The sequence below is a fragment of the Coturnix japonica genome, chromosome 5 (genome assembly GCF_001577835.2).
Source record: "Coturnix japonica isolate 7356 chromosome 5, Coturnix japonica 2.1, whole genome shotgun sequence".
Taxonomy (NCBI): Eukaryota; Metazoa; Chordata; class Aves; order Galliformes; family Phasianidae; genus Coturnix; species Coturnix japonica.
The window spans coordinates 40,075,312-40,095,202 of record NC_029520.1 but is presented as its reverse complement, the minus strand read 5'-3'; the positions used below and the strand labels follow the sequence as shown (position 1 = coordinate 40,095,202).

At 39.6% G+C, this 19,891-nt stretch overlaps 2 protein-coding genes across 10 annotated transcripts in view; one reads left to right on the top strand and one right to left on the bottom strand.

Moving 5' to 3' along the window:
* The window catches only part of DGLUCY (D-glutamate cyclase), a 37,997-nt gene extending 19,748 nt beyond the window's left edge, over positions 1–18,249 (bottom strand). For 4 of the 9 annotated variants that reach the window (XM_015865282.2, XM_032444949.1, XM_032444947.1 and 1 more), the window contains exons 1-3: positions 7,283–7,374; positions 7,062–7,138; positions 311–419 (exon numbers count right to left, since the gene is read on the bottom strand). In XM_015865282.2, the coding sequence (XP_015720768.1) occupies positions 311–410 (100 nt within the window). In that variant the 5' untranslated portion in view covers positions 411–419; positions 7,062–7,138; positions 7,283–7,374. Of the gene's footprint in view, positions 1–310; positions 420–7,061; positions 7,139–7,282; positions 7,375–13,759; positions 13,988–17,293; positions 17,416–17,468; positions 17,586–18,116 lie in introns of those variants that run through there. The other 5 variants (XM_015865280.2, XM_015865279.2, XM_015865283.2 and 2 more) reach the window with 5 other exon arrangements.
* A 363-nt stretch (positions 18,250–18,612) lies between these two features.
* RPS6KA5 (ribosomal protein S6 kinase A5) overlaps positions 18,613–19,891 on the top strand; it is a 60,251-nt gene continuing 58,972 nt past the window's right edge. The window contains exon 1 of the mRNA XM_015865277.2: positions 18,613–19,138. Coding sequence (XP_015720763.1) covers positions 19,066–19,138 — 73 coding nt within the window. The 5' untranslated portion in view covers positions 18,613–19,065. The remainder of the gene's footprint in view (positions 19,139–19,891) is intronic.

Genomic DNA, 19,891 nt, shown 5'->3' with positions numbered 1-19,891 from the left:
CTGAAGAACATACTACAGCTTTGAAAACAAGGTCCAAGTACTTCACATGTGTAGGATGATGCATTTTCTCAAATAAAGCTTTGTGATTTAAGAACAAAATGTCAGGTGAATACAATGTGATTTTAAAAACACCCAAGCAAGTTAAGATTGTAAGTCAGCTTGACATTTCTTCTCATTTCCTTCATTGCTTTTGAGAGTCCTACTTTCCTCCGTAAACATCATGAACAGGAAAAGAAAAAATATATGTAAAGATATTGCTGTGAATCCAAAACAGAATCTCTTTCCACAAAGAGCTGTGATGTTGCCTTACCTTTTGCCATGCCAGAAATGTTACTAATGCGAACTCTCTTGCAATGAATTATTCTCCGTGCTTGAGGAAGGAGAGATTTCAATCCTCCAGTCAAAAGCATCTGTTCAGCCTTAATGGAAAGACGTTAGTTACACATTTTTAAACTTCTTTATATTTTTTACATTTTAAATTGCTGGAGAACTAAATTTAAATTTCCTCCTGTTGCCCCAGACAAAGATTGTTACCACTCAGAAATCCTTAGTTATACCCCAACAGGTAAAGTTAAAAGGTTACTTCATTGACATTTTCTGATTAAATGCAAACTGAATCTTTCAGTAAGTTTGCCAGAGCTGTGCACATTAACACTCTGGATAAAAAGCCCAGTTTTACTAGCCTGTAACGTAAGAAACAGATCTTTGTTTTCTGGACTATTCACTCTTCCAAAATTTGCTATGTCCTTAGAACTGCCAAAATATGAACGGATTAACTTACCAAGCTACAATCTACAATATTACTTCTCTGTTGAAAATGCTGTCACACAATTAGTGATGCAACCTTGTGGTAAATGGAGAACTATGTTCAGAAAATTTCATTTTGATATATTCCACATCTATTATATTTTTCAAACATTCATTATGTAGAAGTGAATACTCCTGTGGCTATTCTTCCACTGGGAAAACCAACATGTAGAAGTTTAAGTCACACTTTATTCAATCTGGAGAAGGAGTAGGGATAAGTATCTTAGTTACAGTATCTTACTCTTTTGACTTATATTGGAGATTAAAAATGTGTAATTCTACATTATTGATAAAGTTGAAATGTTTTTTTTTTTTTCTGAACTGGAACTATCCAGAATCAAAAAGCATTTTCCGTACCACTGTAAAGAAGTAGTAAAATGTATTTCAGAGTAAAATAATTATTTGTCTTCTTACGATTTTAACCTTTGCTGCTTTTCATGACCTGATTCAGAGATGATGTGTTTGTTTATCTAACCATGTGCTCACTCTAAGTAAAGAAACTGAACAATCCTCCAAGCAACTAAACTACCATCCTCCGTTTTTTCTTCAATTCAGGAGAAGCCATTCTTGACGTCAGTCATGAGAAGCAGTAATGATTATTCCCTTTTGCTCAGGGACATGATTTAGCAGAGTGTTGTTACAGTTAGGGTAGTATGATTATGTTGCAGTTGGACTTAATGTTTTTTAAGGTCTTTTCTGACTTGATCAATTCTTTGATTTTACGATGATTCTATGATAGAATATGTGCTACTTTTTAAAAAGGTGACAGTAAATTAATATGCAAAGAGATGTTACAACCTTCCAGCAAGACTTAACTTTGCTGTTAAAGATCCACATATTTTTTTTTTTTTGTACTTTACTATGATTACAGGTTTCACTCCATAGTGGGGCTGAATGCATTCGAGCCACTTCACAATGAAAATGTGTACCTCTGAGTAACTCATACTCATACTTAATTAACTTGAAGAAAGAGCAGTGATGTGAAATTAAGCTCTTATAATAGATTGTCTGTCCAAATTATTTCCCAAAGCTTGCAGAATTCTGAGAGGTTAAGTTGGGCTAAGTAAGCTTTGTATCTGGACTTCAGAAACCTTTAATTCTTAATTCTGAAATGTTTATATAACATTGTCAGCCAAAAGAAATAAGCTTGCACTTTTTTCTTGAACTCCAGCTTACTGCTCTCTGACTCATCCCATCTTCTCTGCTTTTATATATCAATCTATATGCCAATAAACAATAGCCTTCACTGCAAAATTGTGAACAATTCCAAGTGCATATTTTTAAGACAACAGGAATGTGAATAGAGAAATGTGGCTGAGTTCTGATCCAGGCCTATAAATGCCTGTAATATTTTTACTGCAAAGAGAATTTCTAACACCAGACTGGAATTGTGCACTCAGCCAGTTGAATTAAAGAGATCCTTTATTTCTAAGAATCTTTGAAAACATGTTAAGAACTTAAGAATTACTAGTTTACTTGAATTTGAAAGAGTCTGAAGTTCAGTAAACTAGTTTGGGACAAAAGCTGTCTTCAGCTCAGTATTTTGCCACAAATTCCCTAGTGTGAGGTTGGGAAAGCCTGATCCTTAATGCACGGAATTTATGCTGAGTAGCAGAAATCAAAATGCCCATGGGATTTTATTAGCAAACATTCAGGCACCTAAAACTTTTGGATTCATAAAGGTGTATGTGCATAGCAAGCTTTTTGACTGTGACTATCAGTAGTGCCAAAATGCTGGCTCTAAATACATTAGGAAAACTCTTGACCTTGTAGTTTCAATCTGTGAACACTGCCCCTAGCTAAACAGCAAGATTTATTGTTGATGAACTGGTTAGGAAGTGAGTAATTTAAACATTACCTTTGTATAAAAGCAGGATGACTCACCTATATCAGATGAGACAGAAAACACACCCTACAACCATTTGTGATCACTGAAGTCCCTGTCTTGATTTTGTAAACTATTGGAAAAGTCTCCTATAAGATAAAATCTTGAACTATAACTTAAATCACCGTATTTGCTCTATAATGTCAGTAATAGATGATGTTTCTGTTTATTTATTTGTCACTGAACTTGGAGAGACAATAAAAATTGACAGATTCTTACAGTAAAAATGAAGCTTTCGCTATCTGACGTCCTCAGGAATGGCTAATTTCTGCTTAATATGTTGCTTCCCTATGCTAGGGGGCACACTTAAGTTTAGATTCCCCAACCGTCTCCAAGACCACCTGGAAAAGAGCTTGAGGACAAAATGACCATGGCCTGTTTGGGATGACAAGGGAAAAGTACTAAGATTATTTTGGTCTTACAGCACTTTCTCCTCTTTGTCCCATCAGAATGTCTAACAAGTGTAGATTGTCTTTGTGAGGCTTGTGAATAGCTCGCTAACTAAATGGCCTGGTAGGGCTGTTAATCAGTAACCAGCACTTGTTCCTTGAACCAGCTTTTTCAAATCCTTTTATTTTGTTCTGAAATAGTTTCAAGCAACAGTACCAGGTACCACATAGAGATGTGATGGATCATGGTATGGATAAGACAAGGTGCAGGATTACTGTTAAAAAGCCTTTAAGATCCTAACGTGGCCTATGAAATGCCTGTTTGTGCCTGAGGGAATCCTATGCAGTGTTTCTCCAGGACGCTGAGGTGTCACGATCACTTTTAAATAACCAAGTTTTATTAAACATGGTTTCATATTAGAAGTACAACTTCATATTTCATGTGTATTTTTAGCTTTATATACTGAACCTAAATGACTATTAAAATGTTTTGTTGTATTTAGCCATTAAAATGGCAGCCTCTATTGGTGTGGGGACACTGCCACATTATGAGCTGTGCTCCTGTATCTTGACAAGGAAGGTAGAAAGCATGTTGTTATTTAAATGACATTGTTTTTAAAAAAATATACATGGATACAGGAAAAAAAACTTCTTTTTCCATCACAGTGATAATCAGGGTGGTTTGGTAAAAGTTCTAAACAGGACTTGGATGAGGTTTTACTGAGTTTAATGTAAAATATCATTTAGTGGGGAAATACTGGTGGTAGGTGGATGGCTGGACAGGATGAAGACCTTTTCCAACCTTGATGATTCTATGATTAAGTATACATCTGTATAGCACCACTCACTTCAGTGGAGCTGGGCAATCAAATACAACCTGATTATCTGGGCCCCAATGATTTACAGACTGCACCAATTCCATAGGCAAAAATGTTTTTCAGGAGGGCTAGATTTAAAAAATATTCTTGAGTACAGAATCTGTGATCAATTCTTGCCAAGTGAAACACTAAGCCATTAACCATTTTTGCATGTAGTTTTTAGCACCCTTGTTGGGTACAGGTGACTGTGAGCAATGTGAGGTGCTCATCTTTGTGACATGATTAGAATGGGTTCTAAGTGTAGTAGAATTGGTTCTATCATTCACTCTAAGGAATGTGCTCTTTTTCCTTTGCATCTCACAACTCATGGCAAGTAAAAGGCATGTCAAGAGGGGTGTTATTTATCTCAGTAAAAACCTCAGTGTTCTCTAGTAGAGTATCCTTCCCTGACAGCTCACTTAGTGTTTCACTAGTTTTATCTAGTAACAAGGTTAGTTACTGTTTACCAAGGTAATAGTTAAATATTCTACACCTACGCTTGGAAAAAGTTACCAGCATCCACATATCTGCCAAATAATTTCCAACCCAACATGAAGCAAGAAAAATGCAGTTTTGGACTGGATTTAATAGTGAAGTAGTCTTGTCTTTCACATGGCCTGTTTGATGGACATAGTGATCTCCTGGTACCACCCCAGTGTATGTACATCCTACGCTTTCTTATTTTCACCCTGTTTCTTTTGTCTACAATGTTCCTCTGTCTGCATTTTTCCTCCCTGAGCTCAGACCTCTGTCTCACAACTCTAAGCTGGTCTGACCCTCCTAGATCTTGCTCCTTTGCTCTATCTGACTGCATCTTCTGGTAACTTCAGAACTTCAGTGCTTCCTCTTCTCTCACTCGCTCTTATCAGTTTACATCCCTCCGTATTTCTTGGCTGCTCCTCAAACTCTCTCAGTTTTCATCCTTAGAACTTATTTTCCACATTCTTGTTCTGAAATGCTGTAATATAACTCTGTAAATTAAAACAAACAACACAGCACAATAAATACACTAATGCATTTGTACACTTTTGAGATGCAGACTCCACTGAATCTCAGTATCAGCATCAGTACATATATATATATATATACGTATATATAAATGCATATGTATGCTGTCTTAATATTGATGATAGGTTTGGATTAAGCATAGCTTTATTTCTATTTCCTCAATTGTATCTCACTGATTTTTGTCAGCAGAATAATCAAATATCCCTGCAAAGTTCTGTATCTTCACATTAAATTCTTGACCAGACTGTAGTTTATAAAGCATTCTTACAATCTGTCAACTATAATCACTTTTGGTAGCCTGAAGAAGGATGCATGTTAAGCAAAGAATTTTATATTTCCATGGGGTTTTCAAAATAAGAAAACAAATCTGTAAGTTTTGCAGATATTAAATTTAAATATGAGTATAGATTCTTTCAAGATTTGCACTGTAAATTACTCATTACCCAGGAAAACTGCAAAACATCTTTTAAGTGCCAGAAAGATTCAGTTTTGAGATGTAGTGGGTTTGTCCATACAGCTGTGCTAAGCTACTCCAGATAAAAAATTATTCCTTTGGTGTTACCATATTTATATTCATATTAATATATTCTTCAGAAGCATCAGAGTGACTGTTTTGTCTTCTCAAGTGTCAAGAAAATTTATGAAATAAAATATACATACAGTATTTCTGTAATTTTAAAAATGAATCACCTGAGAATCAACAGCCTGTAAAATGTGCTGCTGATAGCAGTAACATATGAGTCAGTCTGAAGACTGGAAAGTAGTTTATAACAGTTTCTGATGTTACAGGTCTGCTCTTTTGGTGGTACTGGTATACATAGGAATATGGTTTAATACAGTAATTTTTCAAAGCATAGAGATTTGCTTTGTAAATAACCAAAGCCTCTTACAGAACATAGTCCTGCATTTTTCCTCTAGCTTTTATCCTATTTTCAACTTAAAATTTGGTAACTAGAATGGGTGATGATGTGTACAGGTTCTCTGACCACAAAAGTGCAGAGATCACTACTTGGCACTGTTGGGTAGGTTTTTTAGACATTGTCAAGCAGGTAACTCACCCAAAGCTACTGCTGCAGGAACAGCAACAGCAGGGTCACTTGAAACATGAGCCAGCACATGGGCTGCCTTTGCTGATGCATAATGGAAAGTAACCTAAACTAATTATAACCTATGAAAAACCTTTGTGTACTGTGCCTTGCCCTAGTATGAGTATGGTTACACAGGTTTCTCAATGTAAACATGGCTTATAAAGACCTGCTGCTTAATTAAGAAGTTCCTCTGAAATTCTGCCAAAAGACTTCTGTGAAAAGCATACACACTCCTCTGAAAATTTATTTCATCTCATTTTCCAACAGGTCTCACAGTTATATTTGTAATGCTTTATCTGAAGAACCCGTTAATGATCCTTTTGCTCCTCATCTGCTTTGAATCATTTCAAAGCACAGAAGAGCTCTGTGTGCAGTTTCAAAGAGGAAATACTTTGTGTATTTTCAGACAGTGGTTCATCTAGCAAATTAAGATTTAACTTTACATTTGAAACACGGGGTATTTGGCTTTGAAGTTTAGGAACCTTAAATAACCATCACAAATAGAAATTTAAATGAGTTTCCATTAGTGTTTTCTCTGCTGCCTAAAGCAGATATTCTACACTCATGATCCTGCAGATTGTGTCAAGATGAGCAACAGGTAAGAGAATCAATGCATCCTTGATATGCAATGTTTAGTTTCTCCCAGTAAATTAAAAACAAGCAACAGAAAGCAACCACCAGTTTCAAAGCAGCTATGTCAGACAGCACTGTATGGGGCTAGAGTTCAGGCCCTACCCCTTCATGGACACAATCTACACAAGATTGGTGTTGTTTAGGCTTTTATATACTTCTAAGAGGTGTTTTATATCCTCCTCATGGCTTCATACACTCTTCCAACTCCTTGGATCATATCTAGTTCCTTCATACCTCCTGCATTATCCTACATAACCACGAGACCAACAAGCATTGGAACATTTATCTGCAGCTTTAGCAGGGTAAAACATGCACATAAGAGAAGTCAAGAACCTTTACCAAGCTTTAATTATACCATTTTCATGCCTTTGACTTTGCTCACAGGAATACTTACCAGCTGCAGTAAGAAGAGAGAGCAAATGATCTGCCAGAGGTTGTTTTCATTTAAGATGACACAAAGTGCTCATTCAACTTCAAGAAATGGAAACAAACAAACAAACAAACACAAAAACACACGTAAGGGTGGAATTTAAATACAGTTGCACAATTTACACTGAACTACAGAAGAGATTCAAAATTGCTCCACAATTCTCCAGGCTGTCTAGTCATGAGTACCTCATCCAGGCTTCTTCTGGTGCTGAGGTAGCTTGAGGACACAGGAGGGCTGTCCTCACTAGCCATAAAAGCCAGTCTTTCATCCCAGCTTCTCCCCTAACCAGCAGAATGCTGCATGTTGGAAGCAAGGCAATGGATGAGCATTGGCTGGGTAAAAAATCCTGAGGTGAGGTAAATTTTTCTTCTAGTTTTACTCACATGGAATGAAAATGGAAGTCCATAGGGCAAAGTACAATGACTTGTACTTGTACTACTTTGTTTGTAAAGCAACAGTCATAGGCACTTATCTTGATAAGTAAGTATGCCACCACCTTGGTTACACCCAGTCATGTCATGCATGATCACAGCACTGACAGGGTGCCTGTTCCTTCCCAGGAATTCCATCCTGGTGTAAGTAGGTGAGTGATGTTCTGCTCTCTACACACCCTAGAAATAGTATCATGTTCCCGAAAAAACAACAACAGTGCTATGCTTGTGCTGTACAGGTCATTCATATTACTCCAAGGATTATGCCATTTCACACATGTCTACTGGCAGCTGTGAAGTCCTTGCAACTCTAGCTCCTCATCGAGAACTTCTCAGGTATGATGACTAAAGGAATCGCTGTAGCCAAGGTATTCACATTAAGGGAACCTTTTTGAAATGTGAGTGTCTAAGTAGGCTAGATCTGGGGAAACTCTGGTTAACTTCACCTCCACCAAGCTACCAATCATAAATATTTTTGCCTCTAGAAATATTTCTGATGGAGAGATACAGACGCTGTTTGTTTGTTTCACTTGATTCCTTAAACTCTTAGACCAAGAAGTATTGTGAAGAACCAAAAAACAAAAAAACAAAACAAACCAAGCATAACTTCCCATGTGGAACTCTTGGCTTAAACAGCATCATTTGGGTAACCAGGTCAGTAAGTGGGAGGCTGTACAAGAATATATCAAGGGAGATTCCAGGAGGAACTGTAGGTGAAGTGCTGTCAGCAGCTGTTTCACGTATTTATCTCGTATTTATCATTTTATCTTGTATCTATCATTTTATCTTGGAGGATCTACACTGCCCACATATTGGATGGCAGTTTGCATTATCAAGGATGCCTGGACAGCTTTGTTCTTCAGCATCCATTCCAACTGGAAAGGCTCCACAGTGTTTCAGACAAGTTATGGTCCCATTTTTATGTTTTCGTTACTACGTTCCTGACAGCTGTGGTACTATTTCATAACTATGTGTGCCATGGTGATCTGGAAACTGCCCTTAATGTTCTGTTTGGTGCAGCCAGGAACCTGCAGACACACTTATATTCTACCTGTGCATAGCCTGACTGACAAAGTACTGTCTAGGAGAAAGATGGTTTTGAAGTGAAGCTTTCCCTATGTTCTGTGGGTAAGTAGAATAAGATCTGCAGGCTTGTCACCTTCAAACCTTTTATCACCACAAAACTGTGCTTTTAAAAAGCAGCTTGGTGTTACAGAGATGATTCATAATGCTGCAGTACCACTTAGCTGACTTGAAAGAGATGTTAATGTCATCATTTTGATGCTCATTACCAAAGAGTAAGAAACTAAGAGCTGAAAATGTCTTATGTATCTATAGCCTCATTTTACATTTTTAAAAGACCTGAAGTATAGACATTTTTTCTTACTATGTTCTAGTTCCAAAATTCAATTCTTTTAACAGAGACTTGTTTCTGTATTTATTACAGAAGGACAAAACAAAATTTAAGCTACTACTATTATTTGTTTATTTATTTAGAGAAAGGTTATATGCATATAAAACCTTGTATCTGAGTTTATAGTGTAAGCACTCAAACCTATATTACTTCTGTGAATATAAGTAATAAAGATAAGTAGTCCTATTCAGTTCAAGGACAGAAGAGGTGCTTATGCATCTACTGTACTGGATTTAATCTATGTAAGATTTTGAGAACAAGCCATATACTATACATAAACTTGAGTCAAAAAAAGATGTGCCAGGGGAGAAAAGTTAATTTAAAGACAGAAGACATATGCAATGTATTACATAATTTTTTATAAATGCATGTGTATGGGACAAGATAAAACACTTGATAAAAAATTATAATTAGTATTGAAGAAGCATACATTATACACATTTTACATACAAAATGCAATTTACCAAAAGGTATAAAAGAATATGAGTCCATATATAAAAGTTAACAAGTCTGTGGTGTCGTAATCTAATAATAAATATGCATTTTCTTTTCAATTACTAGAAAGTAAAATCACTAAGCATTCTGAGCAGGTGCAGCCTTGGTCTGGAAAATATTACAGAATATTTTCCACTCCTTTTGAAGGAGGAAACTGCTACTATCAGTACTTGGTTTTGAACTCTCAACAGAAAAATGTCTGAATGCATATATCTATACATATATACATACATGTGCATATGTATGCACACATATGTATGTGCATGAGTATTTAAACATGTGTATGTATGCATTCATTTCATGGTTGATTGCATCAAAGCAAACTGCTCTTAATTAAAGAGAGTTATTTCAAAGGTGCTAGTTCAATGCACTTTAAAATGGATATCTTAGTGTTCAAGGAATAGTACAACATTTCTACAGCTACTAAATATATAAAAGAAAGTGTGCAAAACAATGTATATTAAGCAGGCACTGTTTAGGATATAATCTATATATATATTAAAAATACTAAGATTATTAACAAAGATGCATATCAATTCAGCCACCTTGAATTCAGAACCCACAGATCTCAATTGTCCTTCTTATAAATAAACTGTAATATAGACTTATCCCACAGAAGAGTTGTCAGGCACTGGAATGGGCTGCCTGGGGAGGTGGTGGAAACCCTGGGGGTATTCAAGAAATGTGTAGTTATTGTACTGAGGGACATGGTTTAGTGGGAAATATCTGTGATATGCGGATGGTTGGACTGGATGATATTGGATGTCTTTTCCAACCCTGGTGATTCTATGATTCTATGCTTATAGATGGACCATTTAGTTCCTAAAAGACTTTCACTTTTGATGGAGAATCAGTATTTGGCCTTATAACTGCCAGAGTCAGTGAAAAAATCAATTTCCCCAGTTTTCAGTTGTACTTTCATCATATTACATGAATGAGAAATTTGGGGAAACATCTTTTTGATGTAGCACAAAGGACTGCCAGTCTACAGGTAGGGCTCTTCAGCTAGAGCTCTTCAGCATTATTGCAGTGTGATGTAATCTCTTATCTTCACTGAACTGTGACTACAACCCTAAGTTTACATTTTCAATTGTAGATTGAAAAATTTCATCAAAGGGAGTCTCTGACATATAATACCATACAGCAAATAAAATTTAGAATTATTTCTTTAGATTTTTAAGTAAATGTGAATAGATACATGTCTTCTTTGTTTATGAGTATTGCTTATGAATGTTGTAGGTAACTTGAATGCTGAGATATTTATTGCATGAATCTGTGGACTTAATAGCAAGATGCAAGACAAGAAGAGGAAAGCCATTCTCAAGCAAACGGCCAACAGTAAGCAACTGATGTTCTGTCAACAGGTGGTAGTAGGATTTTAAGTAAGATGGATTGCTAGACTTTCTTTAAATATTTTGGGTTTATTGTTATTCATGGGAGGGCTCTGTTTTAATAACACTGTATGATTTCTCCATTTGTCACTTTTAATAATCTCAACAGGAATGAAGTTTACAAAATCACAGACCAGTCAAATAACCAGGACTGAAACAGATTGCTGTAGTCCAAAGCTTCATCTACAGTAAGAGGATGGATGCACTGCGAAGCTTCAACTCAGGCAGGTAGTAGCATTAATAGGAATAAAACAGTGGTGATGTCCAGAATCACCTGGAACTATGACAATAACATCCTTGGATCTACAATTGAAGACAAATGTTGCTGCTGTGATAGCAGATGCAGGAAGTCTCTGGGGGTGGGAGGAGAATAAGACTATTTCCCTGGGGTTGTGCAGGTGGGGCGAGAATGCAGAGGGGTGAGAATGCAGAGAAAAAGAGGCAGAGGAAAGATTAGGTAACTGTTGCCTTTGAGAAGGAAGGATAGCTCTTTCATGGGCTCTATGAAGTCAGAAAGGGTACATAAAAGGCTCCAGAAAGAACAGCACTGGTTTGACCTGAAAAACAAGATTAAATAAGGGATTAACATTCTGTTTGTCAAAAGGGAGGGATTCTGTGAATCTATCTGTGATTCATGATTTTTGAAGAGCTATCCTTCATAATCAAAGTATAACACTCCAGGACTGCAGTGAATTCTGTGGGCCCATGTCCAAACCAATTCAATTCATAATTCTGTTCTGTTAACACTTGCTATCAGAAAACATTTCTGTGTAATTTATGAAGCAAATGAATATCTCATACTTGTGCACTGTCTTCAATTATATAGTTATTTAAAGAGAAATACTGTCACATAGGGGAACAGTTTTACTAATTTACTATAAAAAAAAAAATAAAAAAATTGGAAAATACTGCCTCTCACTACCTGCTCAAAAGAAATGTTTTGATGAGAAGACAACATAAGGGCACACTGCAAATCCATGTTGCTCAGAGAACGAGTGATTAAGTCCAGGTTATACTCTATCTTCACTGCTTATTGCAAACAGAATAAGAGATAATAAAATGCCAAAAGTTGGTGGGGGTCGTCTCACTTGATTTCACATTTTGAAATGCAAACATCCACTGTGTCCTACGAGAGCTGTAGGAAGGCAGCACTGAGTTTAATAAGAAACAAATCACTTACTGTAGAGTTTCTGTAATAATGTAGTTGGATTTTGTGTGATTAAATCTGATTAAATAGAAATGTGTTCTTTTGAAAATGGAGAGAGACTTGGTATTAGTGTAACTCTTCAGTAATTCTTTGAAAATGCTTGGAGGTTAGGGTAATTAAGTAGTTCAGAGTTATTTACAGTGTCAGTAATCTGTATAGCTATAATGTTACCTATCGATACACTACCAGGCAGTCACAACAAAAAAGTAGCTTTGAATGTTACAGGTTTAAGCGAGAAGATGCCAAACCTCACCCTTAGACACAATTTCTAAATGACAGCTAAAGGAAAATTGTTCAAAGGGACATTTCTGTGAACAGAATTTTAATACTTTAGAGAAAATACAAATGTTGAATCTTGAGGATTTTACAAATAGAATCCAAAATGCTTTCTGCCCTACAGGAACTCCAATGTCCTTTCAAACGACCGTTTCAGTTTACATCAGAAAAGACGGGTGTTCAGGTTTGATGCCCAGGGGAGATTCGGGTTGGATATAAGGAAGAATTTATTCTCTCAAAGGGTACTCAGGTGCTAGAGCAGGCTTCTCAGGGAGAAGGTTGTGTCACTGTCCCTGGGGGTGTTCAATAAGTGTTTAGATGTTGTACTGAGGGATGTGGTTTAGTTGGGAAATACTGGTGGTGGGTGGATATTTGGGCTGGATGATCTTGGAGGACTTTTCCAACCTTGGTGACTCTATGACTGAAGCTGGCAGTTCTACCATCTCTAGGTAACCAGCATTTCCCTGAGAAAAATGCAAGTGTGGCTGCACGTGGATTATTGAAAACTTAAAGAACTGCTAGTTTGAACTGAACTTCATGTCCCCTGCCTATAGCAAGCATTTCCCTGAGCAATATGAAGTGAGGAGACTTGTGCTTCACATTCTGGGTTTGAATGTGAAATAGTGGCAGATCCAACAGAAAAGACATCATTTCATGCTGGAAATAATAGGTAACAATTCTTCACTCTCCCTCTTTCTAAAGATTATTTAGATTTATTTTTAAAAAGCTATTGAAAATTTCTGATTTATTATTACAGATATTTGCTTTATCAGCTGATTTTTCACCATAGTATTTTGTACCTGCTGCGTATAATTAGAATCATGTCTATCAGCTGTTTATGTAGTGAAGTTAATTTTTTGGTAATTGTTTAAAATTAATGGTAATCTCTCAAATCTTTCATCAAAGCAATTTCCTGTGTCTTTTGAAGAGATTTCTCTTTTTTTTTTTATCTGTAATGCTGCTCATCTTATATTATATTATATTGTATTATACTGCAATATATTACACTAAGCTGAGAGCTTTTCTCCAGTCATCTAGTACAATACCTGAAACTGGTAGAGGCTTTTCACTTTTTTTTCTGAAGAACTCAATAGTTCTACTGGAATACAGTTCTCTTTATTTAGCCATCTCTGCTATTTCAATTAAAAGACACAGCTCTTTAAAGGAGTAGTTTCAGAATCGATAACCATGTAACTTCTGTCAAGGTAAAGAAAAAAGTAACTAAGGAATCTCTGCAGTGTTAGTCACTTTGCTAATTGCTTTTTAGTTCTATGGCAATTAAACAGATGTAATACGCTCAAATATGTAAGTAGGAAAAAAAAAAGTGGAAATTATAGTATTAATTTTCATTTATGCTTTTCATAAACTGCCTTTCCCTCTTCATTTAGCAGTAGTTACCCTCATTATCTCCTTTTTGGTAGGATCTCTTTAAGAACTACAGTGCATACCTTTAAGCTTTGCCTGTTATTCTCTTATTTTCCCCCCTCAAGCTTTTGCTTCCTTTTTTGGGGGTGGAGAGCAGATGCGTGGCTTCTGCAACTATCAAGATGTACTTGTGGTCTCTGTGCTGAGTTACAAGTTTTAATTTCCTCATCTGGAGCTTTCAGATCATGTTGATTAGCTTCTCCTTTTTAAAGTCCCTATCTCCAAGTCATAAGAATTCACACATGAGTCTTCTGAAAAAGATTTGGGGTTTAATTACGCTGCAGTCACTATTACTCAGAGTTTTAATGCTTTTAACGACAAACTTGAAAATGATTTAAAATTGTCAGTGAGGATTATGACCCAAAAAACAACTCTTTGTATTAACCAGAAATTCTACCCCTATCTAGCTTAAGCATTTAAGCAGATCAGAAATTGAAACAACCTTCTACTTCTGTTTTAATAGGTAGCATTGCATTTTTAAACAGTTTCCTTTTCCACATCGGAAAGCAAATAATGTAACATTTTTAATTATTTCTCTTTCACAAGCATTCTTAGCAATTACATTTTTTAAACTGTTGCTAGGAAAAGTAGATGTGTTGTAATTGAAGAAAAAAATAAATGAATTTTCAGTGGGGAAATGACTGCTAACTGAAGGAGGACTTAAGTTTAAACACAGAAATACATTTTGATACCAAGATATAACCCTAGAATCAGTGACATCTCTTCATCACTTATCATTCACTCTTTAAAGAAACAATCCATTTCCTGACAAAGCTGTACCACTTCCGTTACAAGAAAGATTGGGCCTGGATGCTTAGCATAACTTCTCCTTTCATGGTATGACATTAAGTGGTTTTACATAAAACTGTTGGCCAGAGCAGTTTCATGCAAAAAATGCTTTAAACAGCAAATTTACCTTCTCTACTTTTTGAGAGTTAGCAAGCACAAAAGTTCAATTGCAGATTTAAAACACAGCAACAGAGCACTTAAATACAGATAAAACTACAAATTAGTACTATTACCTTATTAGAATTTCACCCAAAGTCTCTTTCATGTTATGGCTCTTTCTTGAGGAGTCCTTCCTTAAATTTATTTCTCGCTTTTCAAAATTTAATCCTCTTTTTCTCTTGCTGTGCAAATATTCTCAGTGGCCTGATTAAAGGAAGTACTTCATATCCAGTTTTCCACCATTTGCACTTTGAAAATAGCACTAACACTTGTAACAATTCAGTGCCCACAAGAAAGTGCTGGATGCCTTCTTAGCATCATATAAGCAACCATTTTTGTATGAAGCTCCACTTCAGAAAGTAAGTAAATCAAGTACCTTTTGACCATAAAGCAGCGACAACATGGAAGTAGGCAGATATGGCACCTATTTTCTTCTCTTTTTCTCTCACATTTCCTCTCAGAAGACTTCACCCCAGCTCTCAAAGCAGCTTGGCATACCACCTCTTTTAGAACCAAAGAGGAAATGTTGTGACACTTCTAAAGAACTCTTCACTTATATCTTTGTGTGATGTGGGTATTTCCCACAGCATTTTTTTTTTCCTCTCTCCTTTTGCAATTAGGAATGGTAAGTGAATATACATATTTTCTGAACAGTTGTGTTGTGGGGTGGGGAAGGGACATCTATCTTTAGAACTCTATTACTCCATGTTCCCAAACTCACAGCACATCCTCAGCCCAAACACTGAACTGTTGGATGATTGATCTGTCAGGATGCTCTTATTGTACACAAGAATATCAACTTGGCTTGAAAATACTGTGTAAAAAAAAATACTTCTACACCATACTCCTCATTATATTGTAGTCTTTAATTGTCTTTACATCAAATATTTCTTTGCCTTTGAACACTGGAGAGGTAATGTATTGAACACACAGTTATGCCAAGTAGTATTTTTTGTTCAGTATCATTGCACAGACCTAAATGGTTATTTAAAATGCAAATAACATTTTCAGTCAGTTAAATTGCACTCAGAGCAGCATTTCTAAAAGCACAGTTTACATAGCAAGGGTGGTTTTAGTTCTTCAGACTATAAAGAAATCTATTATATTTCTGTATATTTCTATATTTCCCATTCTGTACTCCCTGTGGGTCTATAGCCCATCATTGTTTCTGCACTTTCACATGCCTGCTTTAGCTGCAGGCTCAAGCTCATTTCATCCCTCATCTGACTCTGTGCTGGTGATTTTAATGGAACAAAGGCAGAATCTGAGGGCTGGCACACAACTGCCCATACTTCTGACTGCTGGTATGGCACAGTTGGGCCCCTGAGTAGTACTCCCTGAGTCAATGTCCTCATACAAGCTGGAGGCGAGCGTGGCTCAGTAACTTTACAGTCTGTCTAAATCCAGCAGGCAGTATGGAAAAGGCCACCCTGTTTCGAAGGGTAAATAATTTAGCTGTATACATGCAAACTATACCATGCTATGTCATGCTACTTGCACTGACACCTGGATGACAAATCCTGCTCTGCTTCATTTACTGGTACAGATAAAGTCTGTATATTTACTGTGAATCCTACCTACCCTTATAAGCCAGAAAACCATGTGACGCTGCTTTGAAGACAAAAGGGATGGTGCTAATTAAATTAGCATGCTATGCCTGGACCATTCAAAGGTATGTCTACCCTTAAACAAGGCATTAGACCAGGTTTTATTATCTCTTACTCCCAAAAGTTCAGTTCAAATGAAATCTTATGCATACTCTTCTACTTCTGCAATAGACAAGAGGTTTTGTATTTCAGTGTCGGCATAGTCCTTCTGTCATAATATATGCCAAGAGGTGGGATTCTTTCCAAACATTCACATGGGCAGTTTTGCTCTTTTTGTGAAAATGGGAGAATCCTATTGCAAAATAAATAAATTTTATATATATATATATATATATATATATATATATATATATATATATAAACATTGGCGATACCGTTACGTATGTAAAAAGCTCCATGTGTTGATGTGTAAAATAGCACAAGCAAAAGTGCAAGCAAATCAGAGAATCCCTCAGTGACAATAACAAACTTTCAGCTCATGAAATACTCTTTTCCAAGCCCAGACAGAACTGAACCTAAATATACAGAGCAAATACTGTGTCTTGCTATAAGCACAGTCAGCATCTACCATAATGGATCATGAACCTTGGTTAGATTTGTTAGGGTTATCGCCTCACCATTTGAAGTTGCTAAATCATTTAAACTGAAATTTAGAAGGAAATAAGGAATATCTCAGTGTGAGGAAAGTAAGCAGATAAAGTCTGTAAAGCTGTGAAAACCTGTAACCATTTGCAACTATGGCATTTATTGCCAGCTCCCTGAGCTTCGTGCTAGCAAAGAACAGAGGGGAGTCAGGTTTCAGTCTCTGCTGAGGTTGCCAGGGCCCCTGGGAAGCACAGAGTGGCTGCAGGACACTGTGCCAGTCCCTAAGATGTGACAGCTGGGACAAAGAATAACCAGCAGCTGTTAACCCTCTTTGAAAGTCTACACTCTGCTAGAAGGAGCCACTGGTTACAAAGATGCAAAACATGTAACAATTTACTTCACCCATTTATTTGGTACCTTCATTATTTTCTCTTCTGTAAGGGGAGTGATGATGAAACAGTTGCTATCTGCAATGGAGGCGTGGCAATGTCACTTCTGACATCGAGTGACAGAAGTTAGCGAATCGATGTACTTTTGGTCTGAAAACACACGTGCACACACATAAACCCACAACCACAAGGAAAAATCCCACCTAAACAAGATTAAAACCAAGACTTGGTGCTCGAAGAATGTTAAAAGTGGAAAGACAGCGGAAATCTCTTATGGACTTCAAACAGCTCAGTGCAGTCTCTCCTCAGGAAGTGTACAGCTACATACAAGCACACAAGTGTTAGATGTCCGTGTATACAAACACACCCCAAGAAATATAAAATACTGGAATATGAATGAATGATCAGCATTAGATATTTTATTTCACCGATGACTGCCATTCCAGAATTAAGATTTCACGTGTGAATGCTGCTGTTATAAGTGACACCACATTACAAACTTGCACCCTGCTAGGCCGGGAAACAGCGTTCACACCAACTAAGTGGGCCCAACCCCACAACCCCACAACCCCACAGCCCCACAGCCCCACAGCCCCACAACCCCACAACCCCACAACCCCACACGCCAACCCCACAGCCCCACAACCCCACAGCCCCACCAGCCCTCTACGCCCCACAACCCACAGCCCACAACCCCACAGCCCACAAACCCACAGCCCCACAACCCACAGCCCCATAACCCCATAACCCACAGCCCCATAACCCCATAACCCACAGCCCCATAACCCACAGCCCCACAGTCCCGCATCCCTCCTTCCCGCCTCCTCCCGGCTGCCGTGCCAGGGACGTACCGGCGTGAGGTGGGCAGCGAACATGACTCCATCCGAGCCGTGCCGTGTGGGCCCGCACACGCCTTCTTGTGGAAGGCCAACCCCTCCGCCTCTCCTCCCTCCCTCCCCTGCGTCCTCTCCCCGCTCATTGCCGCCCGGAGGCCGCTTCCCCCTCCAAGCGCGGCTCGGCTCCCCCCGCCTCCATGACGAGTGAGAAGTTGCACATCCCTCCCGTCTCAATACGATGGGATCGGCCCGCAGCGCAGGGAGGCGATTGACAGCCTCGTGCACAAATCAGCGCGCTCCTTTTGTCGCTAGGCAACGCAAGGCCCGCCCCCAGTAGAGGCGGGAGGGAATGTTTACAAACAAGATGAGGGAGTAGCGCCATGGCGGGGGGGGCGGGGCCAGCGGTTGGCGCAGCCGTTGGGCCAATCAGAGGAGGCGGCGCTCGGCGGAAGGGCGGGGGGCGGCGCAAGGAGCGTTCAGTGCCCAACAGCCGCGGGGCGGGCGGGGACGGGGCGCTGAGGGAGCGGCGGCCGCAGCAGCAGCAGCAGCAGCAGCGGCAGCAGCAGCGGCAGCCTATCCTCAGCCTATCCCGAGCCTATCCCCAGCCTATCCCGGGAGCGGAGCCACTCCAGTCCGTTCCTACCGCTGAGCGGGGGGGAGGGGAGCCGCAAGGACATGGGCCGGGTCTGAGGGCCGGGGGAGGGCAGCCTACGTGTGTGCCGCCCCGTATTTTACTAACTGTTTGCTGCCCCCCCCCGCCCTTCTTCCCCACCTCAAGGCGGAGGGAGCACAGTCCCCTCCCTTCCCTCCCTCGCCGTGCTCCTATGGCTCCCGTTCCTCGGAGCGTCCCCGGGAAATAAAATCCGCCCGGGGCCGGGAGCCGCCCCCCGCCTCCACGCACACACACACACACACACACCCCGCGGGGAGCGGCCGAGGCGGGGGAGCGCCCTCCCGGGAGAACATGGAGGGGCCCTCGGGATCGGCGCAGGGCAGCGAGCGGCCAATGCTCACCGTCACACACGAGCTGAAAAACGGTGAGCAGGGGGGGTATGGCGGGGTATAGTGGGGGTATAATGGTGTATGGCGGGGGTATAGTGGGAGTATGGGGGGTATAGTAGGGTATGGTGAGGGTATGGCCGGGTATAGTGGGGTATGGCGGGGTATAGTGGGGTATAGGGGGGTATAGTGGGGTATAGTGGGGTATAGTGGGGTATAGTGGGGTATAGTGGGGTATGGCGGCGGGGCCGGGCCGGGGGTGTCGGGGAGGGGCGTGATGGCAGCGGGGTATTTCTGAAGAAGTGTTAGGGCCGCACTTGTACGCGCTGGGCTCTCCCGTCCCGCTTCCCCGCTGCTCCTGCACTCTTTGGAAGGAGGTGAAGGTTTGCAGATAAGGGTCGCGATTTTCCTTAATCGCGTTTTTGACTTTTATGGCAATGTCAGCGTGGAGGGGGGGCTGCCCTCCGCTGCCCTCGGCGCGGTAGTTTCGGTGACAGCTCGGTGTGAGGCCCGGCCCCGCGCGGCCCTTCCTGCGGCCCCGAGCTGCGGCCCCGCACGTGGCCGCGGCCGTGTCCGACCCCGCGGGTACGCGGCGCTGCGGGAGATGTCGGGAGATGTATTTGTAACAGCGGCTTCGTGCTCCTCTGAAGTTTCCAGGCAACTTGAACGTTACAGTAAATCCAGGACTTGCTGTGTATTCGGAAGTGTGTGTAGCGCATAGTCGGCTTATGTATCCTCTGTGTTTATTAACAGTGTAACGCAGCTATTAACCCACCACCCTTTCTCTCATC